Source organism: Neolamprologus multifasciatus, chromosome 3 (genome assembly GCF_963576455.1).
Source record: "Neolamprologus multifasciatus chromosome 3, fNeoMul1.2, whole genome shotgun sequence".
Lineage (NCBI taxonomy): Eukaryota > Metazoa > Chordata > Actinopteri > Cichliformes > Cichlidae > Neolamprologus > Neolamprologus multifasciatus.
In genome coordinates, this window is record NC_140441.1 from 8,755,484 (window position 1) to 8,775,975 (window position 20,492).

Sequence of the window (20,492 nt, forward strand, 5' to 3'; positions counted from 1 at the left end):
CATTTTCAAACAAAAACGTATTAGTGTGGACATGGCCCAAGATCAGGGGTCAGCAACCTTTAACACTCAAAGAGCGGGTTTCTACTGAAAAGAAAACACTGGGAGCCGCAAATACTTTTTGACCTCTAAAATGAAGATAACACTATATATATTTTGTTTTACCTTTATGCTTTGTGTAAACAACAATAGTGTGTTGCACATGAAATCCATGAAGTGCTACAGAGAAAATAAAATTTTATTTATGTCATGAACACATTCTCTTTTAAATTTATTAAAAAGCTGAAGTTCAAATGTCCATGTAGCAAAAACTAACACCAATAAAATACACTTCAGTTGGGTCTTGGAATACTTATAATTTATTTTTCCAAACCATGCTGAGCAGCCCTATACTTACTGCAACATGTTTATTATATAAATATGCTTTTATTTATTCACCCCACATAAAATGTATTGCAACTATTTACAATTCAACATTTAACTATTTAAATTTAATTTATGTGATATTCTTTTCTTGCAGACTCTACACTCTCTCTATATATACACACACATACATACATATATATCTATATCTATATAGATATATCTATATATAAATAGTAGGGGTGCAACAATACTTGTATCAATATTGAACCGTTCGATACAGTGCTTTCGGAGCTTGCAAAGAAAAGCGTCTGGACTTCTTTAAGTTACTTGAAGACGTTTCACCTTTCATCCGAGAAGCTTCTTCAGTTCTAAGGTCAATTGGTGGAGAGTCCCAGATTTAAACCTGGTGGGAGTTTCCCCCCCAAAGAGGGACAAAAGGACCCCCTGATGATCCTCTAATCGCCTGAGCCAAGGTGTGAAACTGGGTGTGGGTCCCAATCAGCCAGAGTTTCGGGTGAGCTCATTGTGAAACCTGGCCCCACCTTATCATGCGAATTCCTGAGGTCAGATGGATGAATTCGCATGATAACGTGGGGCATGTTATCACGGGAGAGACATTTCACTGCGTTTAAACAGTGCAGTGGGGGAAAACAGATAGATGCATAATTATAATATCCCTCCTGATGTCTGTGTAGGTGTGCTTTCCAGTTATCCACTTTATATCTTCTCTAACATAAAGAAGTACAGTTGTTGTTTTTTGTTGTTGTTGGGGGTTTTTTTGTTTTTGTTTTTTTTACTTTTTCCAAGCTCTTGAAAATCTCTGTTCAATAATTTCATCAAGCAGATAGTATAAGAGACGATATCTTTAGCAGTTGAGGCGATGATGTTATGGTTAGCTACCTAGAGATGAGATTTACTGTGTTCAGCTGAATAAAGTCATGTGAGAGCAAAACTAATTTTGTGATACTCAAGTCTACACATGTTAAATATATTTTTTATAGATATCATAAACATTGTTAGATGTAAGAGGCCCCAAGATCCATTTTTTTATAAAATAATGTATACTTTACATTAGTGCTGATACGGAGTAATGTATCAGCACATTAATATTTTCAAAGTAAAGATACACAGTACCACGCTGTCTGCCTGGTCTTTGCATGCAACAGAAACCAGTGATTCCTGAGATTAAGGACAAAACAGGTTTTAATTTTCTAAAATATATTTTTTGATTTTTCAAAAACATATTTACATATAATTGTTACACAAAGTTTTGGCTGTCTCAAAATGTCTTGGTACAATCTTCCAGGTGTAACATTTTTTAATAATTTATGTTTTTGCTGGAGAAGTGCAAGGTTTTTGTCAACACCGTCAGACACAAAGAAAGGCAAAAATATGTATTTTAAATTAAGTTGTTTCAGCTATTTTGACTATTAGCAGCTTCTCTGTTCTATTGTTTATGCACATATGTTTTCAAAGTAATTATACCACATTTAAAAGTAAGATTGTTTTTAGCTTTTTATTATTAGAGTTACAGTCATACATATTTTCAGAAGCTTGTATTTAATCTCTATAAGAAACAATCATATTAAGCAGCATGCAAATTACACATTTATTGAGAAGATTACGTATTTTTATTGGAAGATCATGAGGGAGGAAACTATATGGTTCTCCAAAAGAGAGAAATAAACCAAAACTCCATATTATGGAGTTGACAAGGTGCTGATGGTGGTGACACAAATCTGACGGTGGTGACACACTAGTAGAAAACAAGATATTATTTCTTTCAAAATGACAATTAAACCTTAACAACCTTTGTAATATCACAAGACACATCATAACAATTCTGTTTTTGCACATGTCAAGTTCTACATCTTAATAGTTCACCAGCAAGTAGCTGCCTACTACTCCTTGATTCCTAAAGTTCTCTGTGGTTGTGTGTTTAGACCCTGCTGGACTTTCTCTCCTTTTGTCTCTCTGTGCTTGTTTCCAAAACCTTCTCTTCTGACTTTTTTCTCTTTCTTTCAGATCACTGGTGTTCTTTATTTTTCTCTTTTTCACTCTATTTCTCCATCTTTCCCTTTCCTTTATGAGAAACTCTTTCTTCAACTCAGGCTGGCTGTTAATTTTTTCTCTCTTTCTTTTTTTATCATCCCTGTTCCTTCTCTTTCGTTCCTCTACTGACAGGTTCGCCTTTGCTATTCTAGCCTGAAATGTACCATTTTGTAATTACTATAATTTTTTCTGAACCTTATGCTTTTTCACAGATTAAGGATGAATATTCACAACACAATTATGCATTAAGCAATAGAAATGCTATCCGGCTATTAAGTCTGATGTCATTAGCCATTTCCAGGTCCAAACTCCACTGCAGATCCCAAAGTCAAAGAAACTCTGCGGCATCACTGAGAGTTACAAACTGTCTAAATTCTTTCATCTTTGATAAAATGATCAGTGTGGCTGCTCTACCAGGTGTAACATCCAGGCATCCATGAAAACAGAATATATGAAATTTAACAGAGTTAGAAGTTAGATTGCTTGTTTCCACCTGAACATGATACACCAGCTCTGCTACCACTTCCAACATAAATGGAGACAGAAAACTAAACAACAGTGACTTTTAGGGTTACAGCAGTGACTATTGTCAGGTTACTGAAGTTGGGCTAGCTGGTATATAGTGATGTGCTACGTGATCGCTAGCGACACAGCTATGTTAGCATAACATAAACACAGTGAAGCTGGAGGATGAACGCTAACTTTTTTCCACTTGATAAAAGTTAACGTGAGGGTTCCCGTTGGTTAGGCTGACAGTGATCACTGGCTGTTTTTAAGGGCTTGTTCAGATGTAATAGAACAAGATAAAAAGCATTAAAACATTTTAACAGCACAACAGGCTTAATAAACACAGAGTAGTTTGGGCCCGGAAGCAGGATTCATACATCATCACTTAAAGAACAGCTCTCGAGGCACAGCTAGCTCAGTAGATGCCACATGATCGAAAGGTTGGGCGTTCAAATCCAATGAACAGAGGCTATCCTGGATTGGTAGCTGCCCACTGCATCACTGAGTGAATGGGTTAAATGCAGAGGACTAAGCATTTTCCTACAGGATTGATAATGTATACATAAACAATGAGATTCAAGATAAGGCAAATTTGATAATATTTGACACATCTGTGAAGCAGAAATATCAGTGAAATACACAAGAAGTAATATGACTGAAATAATAGTAAAAAATAACTTAATATAAATGGTGAATAGCACACTTTTGTGACATTTGTCAACACCATTAGAAAAAGGGTCAACACCATCAGACAAAAATCCTGATGGTGTTGACAAAATACCCTACTTTCTCTCATAACACATGTTTTTCTGACAGAAGCCATCTTGTTTTTCATTATTTGCTTATGGCCTCTACAATCTACCTAAATTAAGCTATTTTTACAAGAAAAAATAATTAAATCTTGGATTACATCGACTTTGGCGTTGACGCACTATGGTTGTGACACAGAGTTTTATCAGAAAGGTGTGCAATAAATGAAATTAAAATTAAAAAAAATATCACAGCAGTGACCTCATGGCATGTGTATCAAACAGGAAGTGGTAAAGGGGTCCTCAGAGTGTAAGCTACCCACAATAATTCATGATTTTTCTGTACTTTTGAAAAAATCTGACGGTGTTGACAAAAACTCTGGACACGATTTTAACCACTTAAAAAATATGTAAAAATAAATTTTCAATTGCATATTTTGATATTATATAAGGTATTGACTTAAATACTTAGTGACGAGAGCCATGATGTTTAACTTTACATTACTTTTAATTTTTTTTCTGTATTTTAATATTATCACACCTGCTTCTGGACAATGGATTTTTAAGGTACTGGTAATGTATTGTACCATTTAAAATAAATATATATTTATAAAAATGCAAAATCATAGTTTTGTTGTATAAACATTGCCTTGGTTTGTCTTTTAGGCAGTTGGGTTAACACTTGTATGCATATTTTTAACCCCAAAATTGGATTTTATCTGCCAGACATGTTTTGTCCCTTATCTCAAGAATCACTGGAACACAAACACTGCTTGTGTTTATCACTGCCAGCGCAGAGAAATGAAGTAAACTAAAGTAAACTTAATGTCATTCTGTGGAATTGTGCACAGGAAAGGAAGAAAAATAGTTTTCTAGCTGTCAGTTTATTTTTGTCATACTTATCACTGTGGTTCCTGATGGGCGCTCACTTTTTTTAGTTTTAGTTTTCTTTAGTTTTGCATCCATTGATCTCTTCATATGTTAACTATGAATGTTAAGCAGAATTAAAGTATATTTAAGTTGAACTTCAGTGAATTTTACTTGAGTAAATGTTACTGATAATCTTCACTCTTCTGAAAGGATGCTTTACATTGTTTCACAGTACTGCATTTAATAACTTTTTATATTCCTATAAATGGCTTGAATTTCTCACTGGATCACTACATCTAAAGCATCAAGTTCCCTTTACCTCGGAAATGAGACGTTCACCAAGTTCAAGCAGAAGTAAGTGAGAAGGCCAGAAAAAAATGAAACAATAAAACAGGCTTTGTTTGCTCCGTAGAACGGGAAACAATGTCATTAACAGTACAGCGCTGTGCCTGCATTGCGTACGCACATTATTATTACCGCGGCGACACGTTCACGGAAGGAGGCGGCGCACGGCTCAGACACAGACGCAAACAGTAGTGGTACAAGCAAAAATGGTAGTCCCACAGGTTCACTACTGCGCATTGCACTAGTGCAGGCTGATGGATGGAAGTTTGATTGGAGGTAGATATCAGTCACGAGAGGCTGTTCTAGTGTTGTGATTCGATAGTTCAGATTTCGTACTTCCTTTTCAAAGACAATCGCATAAGCGAGAGAAGTGTTTGTTTTCACAGGAAATAACTTTCAGTACCTAATTAATTAGTCAGGCTTTACACTGAGGTTCAGTCATTTACCAGCGCCTTTGGACAAGTGTCGGATCATCAGCACTAACAAGGAAATGTCTACATCTCTCTGCTGTTTCCTGTCTGTGGGGCTCCTCGTGTTTGTCTCTGCAGGTGAGATTCAAAAATTTAGAACCAAACTATTTCCCACTGAGGTAGAGAAAAGTAAAGGAGATCACTGTTTTTTTATTTTGTTGTATAAACATTGCCTTGGTTTGTCTTTTAGGCAGTTGGGTTAACACTTGTATGCATATTTTTAACCACAAAATTGGGTTTTATCTGCCGGACATGTTTTGTCCCTTATCTCAAGAATCACAGAAACGTGTTTTTATGTACTTATGTTAATTGAATGAAAAACTAAATTAATGAATTAAATAAAAATAACAATTTTGGTTTCTGTTATTTTAAATTCTTAAAGGTAAAATATTTTCACATCACTTAATGCAAGAGTTGGTGATGTGAGTTGATGAACCCTTTAAAGCGGTAAATGTGCAAACGTAATTTTACACACAACTACAAAAGAAGCATCACAACTTGGTTCAGTGAACTGAGGCTGAAGGAAAATCAACGAAATCCTGAGGACTGAGATGCAGATGGAGCTGCATTATTAAAAACTATTCCACGAATATGAACCTGAGATCTTTGTGGAACAGCTGGCCAGTAAAAAATGTATAAAGTTATTGTTCACCATCAGATCCTGAGTCGTCTGTGTGCTAATGAAGATGATGTTATTGTGTTCTGTGGAGGCTGTTTGAGGCAACAGGTAGGCCTACAGGACAAAGCAAAGGTTTATTCCAGTATTTACATTATCAAGAATTTATATTTCCATTTCATAAATCTGGAAGATGTGCAAAAGTTGTGATATCTCTGTTGCTTTCTCTTTCTCCTCTCTTGCTTAGCAGAAGTGCTTTAAATTACAAGACTTACTCACGCCCTCCTTCCCTCCTCCCATGTTCTCAGAGCTCCTCGCAAAAAACTTCTCTGTTTGGTTCAGACCACAGACAGTCTTCTCTCCAGAGATAAATTCTCGTAAAGTCACATTTTTGGTTGTGTTTTTCCAATCTGCAGGTGAGTGAACAAGATTTTCGGCTCAAATCACCAATCCCCTCTGTTAGTATTTAGTAAAAGTTAACTGCAAAAATTCATTGTGTGAATAAGAAGGGGAAATTAAATGCATTCGACTCTAAATCACCGTTTAGGCCTGTCCCTGTCAGACAGCAGAGAAATACTGAGTCGCCATGATGGTTTTGTGGTTGGAAGCTGTGCAGCAGATTGAAGCACTTCCTGCACTCTGGATACAAAACGGAACCAGCTTCCTCGGTCATGTCTCTTCAGTGTTTCCCAGAATCCTTTCTCAGAGATGTTTCAGAGTTGAGGCTAAATGACTCTGAAATCTTCAAAACATCAACAAAAAACATCAGCTATATTTTTTATAATCAGTCTCTTCTTTAAATAGTAAATGATAAATGGCCTGTATTTGTATAGCACATTACTCAGTCCCTAAGGACCCCAAAGCGCTTTACACTACATTCAGTCATCCACACATTCACACACTGGTGATGGCAGCTACATTGTAGCCACAGCTGCCCCGAGGCGCACTGACAGAAGCGAGGCTGCCAGACACTGGCGCCACCGGGGCCTCTGACCACCACCAACTCAAAAACAGAGTTAAAGTAACAGAGTCTCCCTCTTTTGCTGTTTTGTAATGCTAGTCTCAACCCATACTCTTTATAACACATGTCCACTTAGATTAATATCATACAACTGCAGTCAAAGCTTCTTCCTCTATGACAGCAGAATTCCTCCTCCTCTTTCCTCCACCCACAGACAAAGCTGTTGATGAAACCTCTCTGTTCAGTTCAGACTACAGTCATGCCACGAACTCTCTATTTGTCATGGATGGATTCTATTGAAGTCATCTTGTTTTTGTTTGGGATTTGTGACGCTACATGTGAGTGAAACTGAGCATCGAATGTGTTTCATGTTTGTTTGTGTAAGTGCAGCTTATTTCATCTATGGTATTTCAATTTTGCATTGCTGAACTTTTAAAGTTTTAGTTGAATATCAGTGTATTTTGAATCAGTTCTTCCAGGGTTGAAAGGCCAGAAAACAGTGTAAAAAAATGTTGAACTGTTTTGATTATCTGGTACTTAAATGTTTAAGTCGGTCTAACTTGTGTCGAGGGGTCAGCATGTTATTTGTTTCATTTTTATTCCACTGACTGTTTCTCTAGCAATGATATATCTGTGTAAAATATTTTATTTTATTGCTCTAATATTGTCTGAACAGGCTGGTTGAATTAAACATGAGCAGGAGGAAGTTTCAGACTGATGAAATAAGACATTAAAATACCACAGTGACAAAGCATTGAAAGCTGAACAGCCTGGATGTTGTTACTTACATGATAACATCAAAGGAACAACAGAAAATGTCTATCACATTTCCTTTCATTGCACACACTATAAATGTGTTGCTACATACTGCTATTCATCCTTCTCAACCAAAATACCATAATTATTATCATAGTTATTGTGGTCTGGTGATCTCGTTTGACCTTTGACGTGCTTCAACACCAAACAGGCTGAAAACACTTTAAGGCTAGAAGCAGGTTGCGAGGTTAACATCTGCATGCTTCATTTGTGTAAAAACCTTCCAGGCATCCTTGAAGGTCTGTGAAAATTAAGTGAATCCCATGATACATTGGTTTGCAGATCCAACTTTAGGAGCAGTGACTTGAATTCATTTCCTGAACTTTAATATTTAACATATTAAACAGAGACTGTGATCTTATTTGGCTGCCTCTCACACTCTTAGACTGAGGGGCTGGGATCTGTGACCTAGCCTAGCATTTTGAGTTAATTGTTATATTTGTGATTTCTTAGGTATATTGAAAGGATGTTAAGTTCTTGTATTGTTATCAGGTTGTTCCTGTTTACTATATTATATGTTTTATATATATATATATATATATATATATATATATATATATATATATATATATTATATGGTCTGCATTTGGATCCGTTCCTTAAACACACCGGCGCACAGTGACACTTAGTTTCGTTTGGAAGCATTAAGGGTGGATTTAGTTTTTCACAGGACTCCAGCTGGTGTTTCTGTGCAGCGATTAGCATCGCAAAGAAAAGAGGAACCACAACACCACGTTATACTGTAGAGTCTCCGCATAATCCATTCTTGGTCTTATTTTTTGTGGTACTTAAATAGCAAAGCCCTCTTCCTTCCTGCTTTTGCTCTTCTGTTTCGGTGCAATTACACGTAGCTTTCATAGCTTTCTCTTTTCCCCTCTTTATCTAAGCAGAATTTTCTTGAATTACAAGACTTACTCTCGCCCTACTTTCCTCCTCCCATATTCTCAGAGCTGTTCACTAAAACTTCTCTGTTTCGTTCAGACTACAGACACTCCTTAGAGTGTGTGAGAGGAATTCTGTCAAAGTCGTGTTTTTGTTTCTGATTTTGCATTGTAACATTGTAACACACTGCAGTCTGTAGGTGAGTGAACAAAGACTTTTTTAAAGGTCTCTTTTTAACCAAAAAAAAAAAAAAAAACCATCAGTATGACAAGTGGGTCATGTTTGAAACTGTTTCCATGTGTTTAAATGACATTTGGTTTGTAAATATTATTTCGTACAATTGATTTTTTGTGTGTTGTTCAAATCACAAAAATCACAAAAAAGAAAAGAAAAAGAAAGAAAAGCTGAGTACCATTTCTACTATGTGATAGAGTAGAGAGTAGACAGCCAAACCACTCAAACCTTTAACCTGCTCCAACATGCATAGATGAGTCAGCATGTTGCTTGTGTTGTTTTTCCTCTTCAAATTCCTGCCAATGGCTGGATGGGTGATAACAAGCCTGGGAATGATTTTCTTTGCAGTTCAAAGATTAAAGTGGTTAATGCCACTGAATTGCCTGAACGATTTGTGGTAAACAAGAAACTGAAGGAATTCAACTAAAACGAAGTCATTTTAAAAGAGAGATGAGCAGAGCATAGCTAACATGGTTCAGCAGCTGGACAGACAGTGAGCCAGTGGCACATGTGACACTAAATCTATCAAATTTTAAAAAGGACACTGACTCAGCTTCAGTTCAGAAACAGCCAGAGAAAGTGAAACAATAGCAAGTCCCTCTCCAATGATGTTACATAATATAGTTATAACTGAAAGTCATCCCAAGTAGTCATTTGAGTCGATGGCAGTTTCAAAGGAAAGTTTATAAACATTAAAAACATATATATATATATAAATATACATATAAACATTACTATGTGAATTAACTGAGGTAAGCAAGGTATTTTGAGGTAGCTGGTATCAGGTTGATTAAATAGCCCTTTATCACAAATAAAACAATGATATTCTTTCTTAACTTAAACAAAAAAGAGAAAGATAAATACTTACTGATAGTTGCTATGGCAGGTTATCAGCAGGGTACAAGGATGATATCAGTCCTATGTGCTTCATTCTTGTAGAAAGTTTCTCTGTGTTGTAAAGAAGATCTAATACAGACTAAAGTCTTGCAGAAATGAGGGTTGAAATGTGCAGTTTCAAACTGTGCAGGTTTAAAAATGTGTAAAAACTGAGTTTTCACAGGCCTCTTTGCAGTCATGTAAAAATGTTTCAGTAGCTTGGCGAACTGCCTTTAGCTGCAATAAGTTAAGTTATCCTTTTCTGGGTGAAGTCATCAGTCTCTCACATAATTGTGGACAAAGTTTGGTTCACTCCTATTTGCATTGTCTGAACTTTGGGTGAATTTGCTGAGGAAGATTGTGACATTGTGTTAGCAGACACCCCAAAAAACAGCAAACTGACAGAATCTATTGGTTAATGAAGTCAATTTAACTAACAGCACATGATTGGTACTTACATGCACCCTCAGAATTCCCATGAAGGCAGTAACTGTGTACTTAGATTTTCACACCACAATACAATATTGTGGATTTTCCTCATGAGCTCATGCTTGGTCTGATTTGCTTTTGACTAGAAAAAAGTGTAAATCACAAAAAACTTAACATAATCTGATCTTTTGTTTAGGTCTACAAGAGATAGATGTGGAGCCTTACAGGAATGTTGAGCTGGAGTGTCAGGGTCCAGAAAATGGCAAACTCATCCTGCTGGCGTGGAAAAGACCTGATCTGCTATCAGATGGATACGTCTTCTTCTACCGAGATGATCTCCCACATAAAAACTTCCAGGATCCGATTTTTAGGGGTCGAGTGAAGCTGAGAGATCCACAGATGAAAAATATGGATATGTCCATCATCCTGAGCAACACCACCATTAATGACACTGGAACCTACGAGTGTTGTATCATCGTGGAAGACAGAAGGCAAGAAACCTCTGAGATCAAGCATGAAATCAGGCTGAAGGTTAGACTACTAGGTGAGTGATCAGAGTGCAGTAGATAATGTCTGACAGCAGTTTGAAGAGGAAATGGATTCTGTTCTGTTCTTCACTCATCACCTACCTGACAGCTGACACCTCACACCTGTTTCTCACCTGCAGGTCAGACAGGAGGACACACAGAGGATGGAGGGAAGGAGGAAGAGGCTGGATACAGTGTCGGACAGAATGGACTGCTGATATCTCTGGGATTTTCTGCAGTCGGATTAATTGTTCTTGTTATTACTCTTCTGATGCCTAAAAAACAGGAACATCATCCCAGCTCATCCTAGTGAAGAAGATGACAACCAGTTTGTCTTGAAGTAATCACCTGGTAAGCAGCAATGAATTCTGCTCGGGTGAACTGGGACAATTATTCAGGTCAGTTCAACATCCCAAGCCTCTGTGTTCTTGTCCTTCCTGCTGCTTAGGACTGTCACAATATTCAACATATCACAATGAAGAGAATTCACTGCAAATTAATTAGCAAGAGGCCAATAAGAGAGTTGTGCTTGTGGACAGTCTTTAAACTGCTAACAAACTCCGATTGAATGATCCAAATCATCCTCAGATTACAAAGGTTCCGGTGCTCCTGGTGACCAGTCCTGTTTCTATATAATATAAAAACCAGTAGTTTGGTCTGGTCAACATGTCTGCACCAATCACGTGAACCCCGCTCTAGATCCTGTTCTGTTCTGTACTCATTACCTATCTGACACCTCACACCTGTTTCTTATCTGCAGGTCAACCAGGAGCACTTAGAGTTGATTCAAAGAAACAGGAAGAAGCTGGACTCAGTGTTTTATCTGTTGGTTTCCCAATTCTCCATATATATGGCGTCGGGTTGCAAATTTTGAAGCCAACATGATAACCTTATCCAGCCAGTGATGTGGAGATACACATTTTAGATCCACTTAAAATCAAATCACTCAAAAAGATCCTCTGGAAAAGAGTAGAATTCTTGAAACAGAGTTTATTAAACAGAGTCATATAAACAGCCAAACAGTTCATCACAATACACAGAACAGCAACACAGCATGTAGCAAAGTAGGCAAACCAAATCCTGTGGGGTGACGTGAGGAGGGCTGTGCACAAGAGACATCCTTGGAATCTAATGTATTTGGAGTGTTTTTGCAAGGAAGTGTGGACAAATATGGCAAACGTAAGATGTGCCATGAAATACTGTGATTAACTAAAACATATTTGTTTCTTTTTCATCTTTGTTACCAAGGTGTGCACCAATAAAGTGACCCTGTCTCTCAACTGCCACCTTAATGTGGTGGAGGGATTTGTGAACTCAGATGTTCCTGGGAGCCGAGTTATCTAGAGGCTTCAGCTCCTGGTAGGTTCTCCTGAGACAAACTGGTCTCAGGTGGTGAACTAGACTAAGAGCAGTTCACATGAACTGTATTTACTATTCACACACTGCTACTATTCTTTTTCTCTTGAATGAATTGAAAGACATGTTACAGGAAATAATTGTTTTGATTATGGTTAATCTTTGATTTGGTAAAAAGATTAAAGTGAAAAGTGTTTGTTGCTTATTTGAGCTCTCAGAAATGGAATTAAAACCATAAAAACATTATTAAAATCATGTCATCATGATTTTATTTGACAACTGTATATTTATTACAGCTGGCAGCAGAAATGCTGAAAATATAACATCAAGTTTAAAATTGTATTTTCAAGTTTCATTGTAGCGTCAGGAAACACTATGGATATAAATGCTAGTGCAATGACAGTAACACATTTGAGGGCATGAAGTGTTATAAGTTGAGCATTAAAGTTTAACTCCTTTTAACACCTTTTCCTGATAACTCTAATCTATCCACTAATAAAGGAAGAACTGAGGAGAAATCAGCATCCACAGAGACAAAGATCACCGAGTGTGTCACAAATGGATTAACTTAAGCTTTACTGTAGAATTGTTGTGGGGTAAATCTGCAGGAGGACAAATGTGGATAAGTTCAAACAAATGAAACAGCTGGAGCATTGTGGCTCTATGGAGGTCAAAGGTCAACACTGTGAGGTTGCCCTTCTAAAAAGAACAGCCATTTCTGTTTTGTGATTAATAAGCCCAGAGAGCTTTGAAAGTGAAACTTAAAAACAGCATAAACTCGCAATCACATTAACTCTAATATGTCTGTAATTGTGGGGATAGGTTAATTGGATAACCCAAATTGTCACTAGGTGTGAATGTGCGAATGAATGTAAGTGCGAATGGTTGTCTGTCTCTGTGTGTTGGCCCTGCGACAGACTGGCGACCTGTCCAGGGTGTACCCTGCCTCTCGCCCTATGACAGCTGGGATAGGCTCCAGCGCCCCCCGCGACCCTGAAAAGGATAAGCGGAAGCGAATGGATGGATGGATGGATGGATGGCTGTAATTGACTCATAGACAGTCCAGCCTTTGTAGTTTGGATGAGTCAGTTTCTCAGAAGCACCAGATTATTTCTATATTTCATAAACTTTGAACTGATAAGCTTCTTGTTCAGTCCTGGATATATCTAAATATGTCCTGTCAATGCACAGTAGGGAATACATCCATCAATTGTCTTTAAAAGTAATTGAGCTTGATCAATAATTGGGGATCCTCAGACCTTTGGCTCTGCGTCAATATAAAGACACCATAAGAAGAGTGGAGATGAAGTATGGATAGAGCACCACCAGGTGAGAGATCAATCTGATTACAAGGGGGAGGAGGAGGTAAGGGGGCAAAGGAGGGGTATATCCATCTGCAGAGATAATCTTCCACTTCAGGTGAATATGTGGATGAAATAAGTTGTAAAATCTTCTTTAGGAAAAGCTTCTTAAAAAACGGTTTGATAACTGTGATCATAATAAAAACCACAGATGTCATTACTTCACTGTAGTAGTTTAACATTTTAACACAGTTATCACAGCAGTAAAACAACACTGCCACCTTGAGATCAAACCAGAACATTGCATAAAATGATTCTAATGCAGCAAACTGTGATTTAAAAAAAGGGGGAAAAATACCTAAACACATTTTTTTTCTTTTTAAAAAAAATTGAGAAAGAAAGCTTGTGACTTCACACCTGAAAACTGTTAATAACAAACATTTCGAGGAACTCCTGGGAGCTGAGAGTCAGTGAAAAGTAAAGAGTGCTAAAACATCATGAGGTCGGTTTAAAGATATAATAAACACAGGGAAACAAGAACGGGCAGTGAGTATGAAATCGCATGTTCAACAGGAACCTTAGAACATTTATTCCTTCATTATTTGATCATTTCTACCTCAGACAAGCTCATCTCTGATCCAAAAGATAAATTTGTTCAACTTTGGTCTCCATCCTTGTCTGAGGACTGTGTCTGTGATTCAGGTTGTTTTCATTGATTCAGTTGAAGTAAATAAAACAGAGGAGAAGCAGACTGTCATCACCTTCAGAGCTGGAACACAGTTCAACATCGGGTTTCTCTTTTCAAACCATTCTCTGTAAACTCTATACATGGTTGTGTGGGGAAATGCGACCAGATCAGAAACACAGATCTGAAAGTCGAGTACTGCAGCTGAGAGTAACCACACAACAGACGGCTAACATAGAAAAACATACATACGAGGCAGCAGACAGGAGCCTGTGTGGGTTCACTACCACAGTCTAAAGACACGAATGTCATGTTAACTGCTTACATGTACTTTTGCTGTTCTAGATCAAGCCTGCATATCTTCCCTCTCACTGACACTAACATAAAACTTAAAAACTACAAAAATGTGAAAAAGCAACATCAGGATGTCAACAAGGAAAACCTTTATTCATAAAGTTCACATGAGCAAAGCTGTTGTTATGATATCACATGTAATTCAATCACAGTGAACATCAGATGGAGCATGAGCTTAGAACTGATGCTCAGTGGTCACCGCCCCAATATCGTCATATTCCTCACACAATCTCTGCTCAGCATGGGTTGCTGTTGCCATGGGGATAGTGGGGTCATTTTCTGTAACATGAGGTCATCAGAGAAATAATACAAAAGCAATCATAAATGATAATGATAAATTATCGAGGAGACTCAGGGTGTTACCTTTGGCTCTGAGTCGATATAGAGACACCGCGATGAAAGTGGAGATGAAGTATGGACAGAACACCACCAGGTGACAGACTACTCTGATCACAAGATGGAGGGTGGAAGAGTAAGGGGACAAAGCAGGGGTAGGTGGCATATTTGTAGAAGTGGTGGGTGAGGATGTGGTTGTAGGTCTACCTGCAGAGAGAACCCCACCTGTTCAGTTAATATGTGGATGAAATAAAAGGTGAAATCAGAGTGAAGCTCCACACCTGTGACAGTGATCCAGCTGGATGGAGACTCTCCATGACCGCTGATGTCACACTTGTAGAGGCCTTCATCAGACCTGGAAACATGCTGGATGGTCATGTGACCTGTAGGCTGCTTCCTGATGAGGGAGCCATCTTTATAGAAAGCAGCTGTGATGTTGGAGGGAGTGGTCGTTGTTTTACAGAGCAGAGTGACGTCATCTCCCTCCATCACAGGGAGGACAGGACTCTGCAGGATCACTGATCCACCTCAACACAGAGACAAACTACAGCATTTCATCCATTTACACACAGCTTCATCAACACTAACTCCACACACTCAGCTTACCAGTGACTGTCAGGTTAACCATGTTACTGATGGGACCCTCTCTGGACTCACACCAGTAAACTCCACTTTCTGACGAGAAAAGTATGATGTTACAGGAAGAACCAGCTGGTTTTCCCCACCCATCTCCACACTGAGTCCTCTGTTGTCTGCTTGTGTTTCTCCTCAGAGTCCATCCAGCAGAGCTGCCGTCCTCCTCACAGCTCAGAGTCACAGAGTCATATTTAAAGAACTGAGAGCTGCTGCGACTCACAGTCAGACGAGCTGTGAGGGTTAAAATGTAAAACTGTTTAATTTGATACCAGGATGAAGAGAAAGTAGTTTTATATGTGAGATCCATTGTGAAACATGAACATGAACCCAATAAGGGTTCAACCGAAAGACATGCAGTTAAGTAATGATTCTATATTTCTCATAGAGATAGACAACCATTCTCACCTATGTTTTAGCCTCGTGACCTGCGTCTTGCCCTATGGTAGCATGAATGCTTCCTACCCTTTTTAATTTTCATATTTATTTCCTATCTTATTCATAGACCTTTTTTTTTTCTTTTTGTATGTGACAAATAAAATTTGAATTTGAATTTTGAATGTATTCAGCGACATTATCTGGTGTAATTTTGTCAACCATTAATGCAATGAATTGCTTGCTTTTGTTGTTGTTGCCTTTAAAGCTTCAGTCCTGATGGGAAACATCACTAAACATTTAAAGCATTTAAACAGACAGAAGAAGGTTACTGACCTTGGTGTGTTGTGCAGCTCAGCAGCGAGATCAGAACTAAAGAGAAAAGGTTGGTTTGAGTTTTCACAAAAAAATCAATTCTTCATCAATGAGTCAGTCAAGTGATGATATTTTCTTCTGTACTGCTGTGCCCGATAAAGAGAGGAGATTCTTTGGTGTTAGTGTTGATTAAAAATGTTCCTCTAAAGTCTGGTTTATGATTCATGTCAAAATGTAAAAATTGTGATTTGTCAAATACGATGACTGCAATCAGACATGAATCACATCCACAGACCTAAACACAAACACTGATAGAAATAAACTCTACATAAAACATGTTTCATTTTCAAGATTAGACAAAGTCTTTAACTTAAATTATTTTTATAACAGTGTGTCAGAGATCAGTGATTGTAGTCTTGCTGTGGAGTGCGTGTGGAGGACCCAGGTGTGGACACAGGCGAGTAGACAGAATTAATTCCAACAAAAGCCGAGCTTTTATTTTGACTGATACACATGGAACATATATCAAGGCAAAAAAACAAACTAGAGAAACTACTAGACTGTGAAACTTCAGCTTGAAAACTATGAATCAACAAACACGACTATGATGACTATGTGTAACTATGACGACTTAATGGAAGATACACAGGCAACATGATGAGGAACAAATGGAGACACACAGAATAAATACACAGGAGGTGACAAGGGGACTGGAAACACATGGGGACACAGCTGATACAAATTGGCAGGATGACACCACAGGGGAAAGTGAAACTAAAACAACAGCTGTGTCCTAATCCAGCGACCACATGCTACGTAGTGCGCATATGTAGACCGATTATGTCACAGCGACGCGACAAAGGGTGTCCCAATTCAAAGTGTACTACAAATACGGTTGACAAATGCGCCCTTCATTCCCCCAAATTTGATGGCTGGGTCCATTGTAGACTTCGTGTCCCCACATATCCCACAATTCATAGCGCGGTGGTGGGTGTGGATATTTTTCCAAAAAAAAAAAAAAAAAAAACGGCGGATGGCTAAAGCGGGGCAGCCAAAGAGTAAACTTTCCAAATTAAGTACTGAATATTATGTCACTTATTTATGTGCTAATGTGTAATAATGAAGAACATTAAAACATTACTGTTGGCCACATGTCGGCAAAGTTATGTGACATTAGCGATGTTTGTACTTTAAGTGTCAGCTTGGTTTTAAAGCCTTTACTTTAAAATATACGCCGTTCAATAGTCGACATTAATCTTACAGAGAATGAGATGATTTTATGGATAATTAAAGTCAGTCATATATCCACAAACACAACGAGCTGAAAGTCAGTGATGCTGCTCGGTTTGCAGTCCTGAATATCACGGCACAAGCAGGATTCACTGCACTGTTAATGTTAGCTAAGTTATATTGCTGCCTCTGTTCGGTGGTGTCGAGCCAAACAGACTTTAACGTGTGTTTGAACGAGCTGACGGTTCACTCGTTAAGCCTAAAGAAAGATGCTTTAATCACAGGAGTCACACATGTGTCCACTGTACCATCTGGTATGTCAACCAGATGTGGGCCAGGTCTGGCAATGATGGCACTATTTATATTCCTATTTTAGTTAGAAGACCCAGCTCAGCAGGTCAACTACTCCTTGGAAGTTTAGTGGTTCGATCCCTGCCTTCTCCGTTCTGCATGTCAAGAATGTGAATGTGTATGAATGTAGTTAGGAAGCACTCAGTTTAGAGAAAGTGTGTGGTTGGGTGAATGTGGCATGTTGTATAGAGTACTTTGAGAAATCCAGGAGAGTAGAAAAGTGCCACATAAGAATCAGTCCATTCACTTTCTGAACGGAGTTTTGTCACGTTACATTTGCACTATTATGTTCTGGCACATGTTGTTATTACACGGCTTGATTAAGGTACACATTAGGCTGACATCTAGGGCCAGAGCTGAAACTGTTCTGGGCCAGCACATGACCAGAGTGTCTGCAACTGACCTTGTGCTGGCCCATGTGAGGGCCACCTCCCGGAAAACCAGATCTGGGTCACCAAAGGGCCGTCATTCTTTGCGGTATGTGGGCCATGTGTAAGCACATTGTGTGGGCCAGATCTGGGCCATACCAATTTTTCTATGTGGGTTACATTTACCTTTGTGTTACAGATTATTATTTAGATTAGATGTATTATTAATGATGGCTGTTTATGTTGTATGTAGACAATTAATTTGTCTGCTTCTGAGTAATCAATCAAGCAGAGCTTAAACATTGTTATCTTAATCTGGGAAGGGAGGAATTTTTGGATTATTTTTAAACAAGCAAGATTTTTCATTTTTGTTCATATCTTTCTGCTTTGTTTTCATACTGTAGAGTTTTTGTATGTACTGTCTAAAAGACACAGAAAGTATTTTCACTGTACTGTTCGGTTTTTAAAAATAACTAAATTGCTAAACTCCGTTTTTCACAACCTGTTTTGTGTGGTAAGATGCTCACACTTCCTCTTCACAGCCAAAATGTGTCTTCTTTGTGTTTTAAAGGTGCTTTAAATTCTGGTTCACTTGTCTTTTATGTCATTTTCTTTCATCGGTCATCGATCAGCCACCAAAACTTCTGTTAAAAAAAACAAACTTTAGGTAACTTAACAAGGCTTTTTACTTACTCAACAGACATTGTAGAGATGTTCCCTCCATCGTTCCTCTCGGTGATGTGAGACCTTTTCATTTACAGTCTGAGGACATGAGGAAATTAATCCCCGCCCTGTTGCTCTGCGTGGTTTTTAGTTGTTGTAGTTGGGGTTTTTTTTTTCCAGCCTATTCTGATATAGGTGGGTGGAAAAAAATGAAAATGGAAAATTATGTTTTTTGACAAGACAGTACATGATGAAAGGATTGGTGTTTGCACTGCAAAATGTCTGAATGGTAAAACTGCTGTAAGCTTTTAATTTTTTTATCTTTAAACAAGGGAAAGTATTTTTTTTAAATCAATGCTGTTAAAATATGTGAAATTCAGTTCAATCAAATTTTAGTGATATAGCAGCAAATCACAACAAAAGTCATCTCAAGGCACTTAACATTTTAATCCTGGAAAATAACAACAGTCAGATGACACCCTGCACCCCCCACGCCACCCCCAGCGGTTGGGTTGCAAATTTTGAAGCCAACATGATAACATTATCACACCATTGCGGTGTGGGTCCAGCTTTTCAGATCTAATTAAAATCAAATCTCTCAAAAAGATCCTTTGGAAAAAGAATACTAGAACAGAGTTCATCAAACTGTGTCATATGAAGAGCAGAACAGTGCATTTTACAGCAAAATGACATAGAAAGTGAGCAAAGCAAAGCTGAAACACCCCCAAAAATGGGCCAAAATCGCCCCTGACATGAGCCAAGGTTCCTTAGATTACCATGACCTGACAACCTACACAGACATAAACTTATTGTCATTATTTTGTCATTCATTCTGTGGTCTTCAGAAAGCCTCATTTGGCCATCACTGATAAAAAGCAGCTGGGAGGTTGGAGGGAGTGGTCTTTGCAGAGTGACGTCATCTCCCGCCATCACAGGGAGGACAGGACAGTGTCCTTCATCCCACTCTCGGTAATATCAAACCAACGCTGACCAGTTCAAAGTCACTCAAACCCTCTTCCTCTTCTTCCATGACATGCTGTCGTTGTTGTGGTTATAATGAAAGCAATAGTTCGTTTGACAAAGCTTTGAGAAAGCGTTCAAATTCTCAAACAGAATGATAACTAACTATAAAGGAATAATTTGATGCCTTCATTGACTGTTAAAACAAATTGTGAGTGGCTGAATTAACTCAGGAAGCCGCAGAGAATAAATCCACATGAATGAAAACATGTCAGTACTTGTGCGATGCCTTCACTGATAGTATGATGCCTTTGAGATTACAGAGCAAACTTTTCTTACCGTGACTTGTGTTGATCGTGTTGCAGATTCGTGGAAACAGCTTGCATCTTCCTGTAGCTGAAAGCGGTTTGGCTGAGAGGAAGTGAGCTGAGACGTTGTGTGAATACTGCTTAATCGACTGCACCTCTCTGCTTTAATGACTTCCCACTGAGGCTGAAAAACTTTGTGCATGTTGACCACTAATCTGATCACTGATCAATAATTTCCTGACACAGCCCCCCCCCCCCCCCCCCCACAACACGAAACTACACGAAACGAAACAAAACAACAACAACTGTGAGTCACAAACTGCACGCACGGGAATAGAAAAAAAAATGACGCAACTCTAACAAAAGCATTTGTAAGACTCCGCTGCGTGCCGTGAGGTGATCCCAGGAGGAGGCGTCTCAGCGGAAGGATAAATAGTTCCTATATCAGGTATTTTTTACACTGGAGTTTCTTCGTATTGTATTCGTCTCCTTCTGTGTCCTCTTTTGATAATAAAATACACCTTTAGCTCAAATCAGTGACGTTAAAAATTGAGTTTTGA

At 38.3% G+C, this 20,492-nt stretch overlaps 2 protein-coding genes across 5 annotated transcripts in view; one reads left to right on the plus strand and one right to left on the minus strand.

The window, feature by feature from the left end:
- The window catches only part of LOC146521438 (uncharacterized), a 63,251-nt gene extending 50,375 nt beyond the window's left edge, over window positions 1-12,876 (plus strand). The window contains exons 1-3 of one of the 2 annotated variants that reach the window (XM_085155270.1): window positions 7,009-7,271; window positions 10,367-10,714; window positions 10,838-12,876. In XM_085155270.1, the coding sequence (XP_085011396.1) occupies window positions 7,160-7,271; window positions 10,367-10,714; window positions 10,838-11,007 (630 nt within the window). In that variant the 5' untranslated portion in view covers window positions 7,009-7,159 and the 3' untranslated portion in view covers window positions 11,008-12,876. Of the gene's footprint in view, window positions 1-7,008; window positions 7,272-10,366; window positions 10,715-10,837 lie in introns of those variants that run through there. The other variant, XM_085155271.1, reaches the window with a different exon arrangement.
- Window positions 12,877-13,994: 1,118 nt separating this feature from the next.
- On the minus strand, window positions 13,995-20,306 carry LOC146521442 (Fc receptor-like protein 4). 3 transcript variants are annotated; one of them, XM_085155166.1, is made up of 6 exons: window positions 18,695-20,306; window positions 16,074-16,109; window positions 15,336-15,596; window positions 15,011-15,256; window positions 14,757-14,936; window positions 13,995-14,672 (listed from the first exon to the last, which is right to left on the minus strand). In XM_085155166.1, exons 1-6 carry the CDS (start codon window positions 18,723-18,725, stop codon window positions 14,569-14,571), a joined length of 858 nt encoding a protein of 285 aa, XP_085011292.1. In that variant the 5' UTR covers window positions 18,726-20,306; the 3' UTR covers window positions 13,995-14,568. The 3 variants fall into 3 exon arrangements, with proteins under 3 accessions (XP_085011292.1, XP_085011290.1, XP_085011291.1); XM_085155164.1 differs by lacking the exons at window positions 16,074-16,109; window positions 18,695-20,306 and having other exon boundaries at window positions 14,757-14,954; window positions 15,336-15,806; XM_085155165.1 differs by lacking the exons at window positions 16,074-16,109; window positions 18,695-20,306 and having other exon boundaries at window positions 15,336-15,750.
- Window positions 20,307-20,492: the final 186 nt, after the last annotated feature.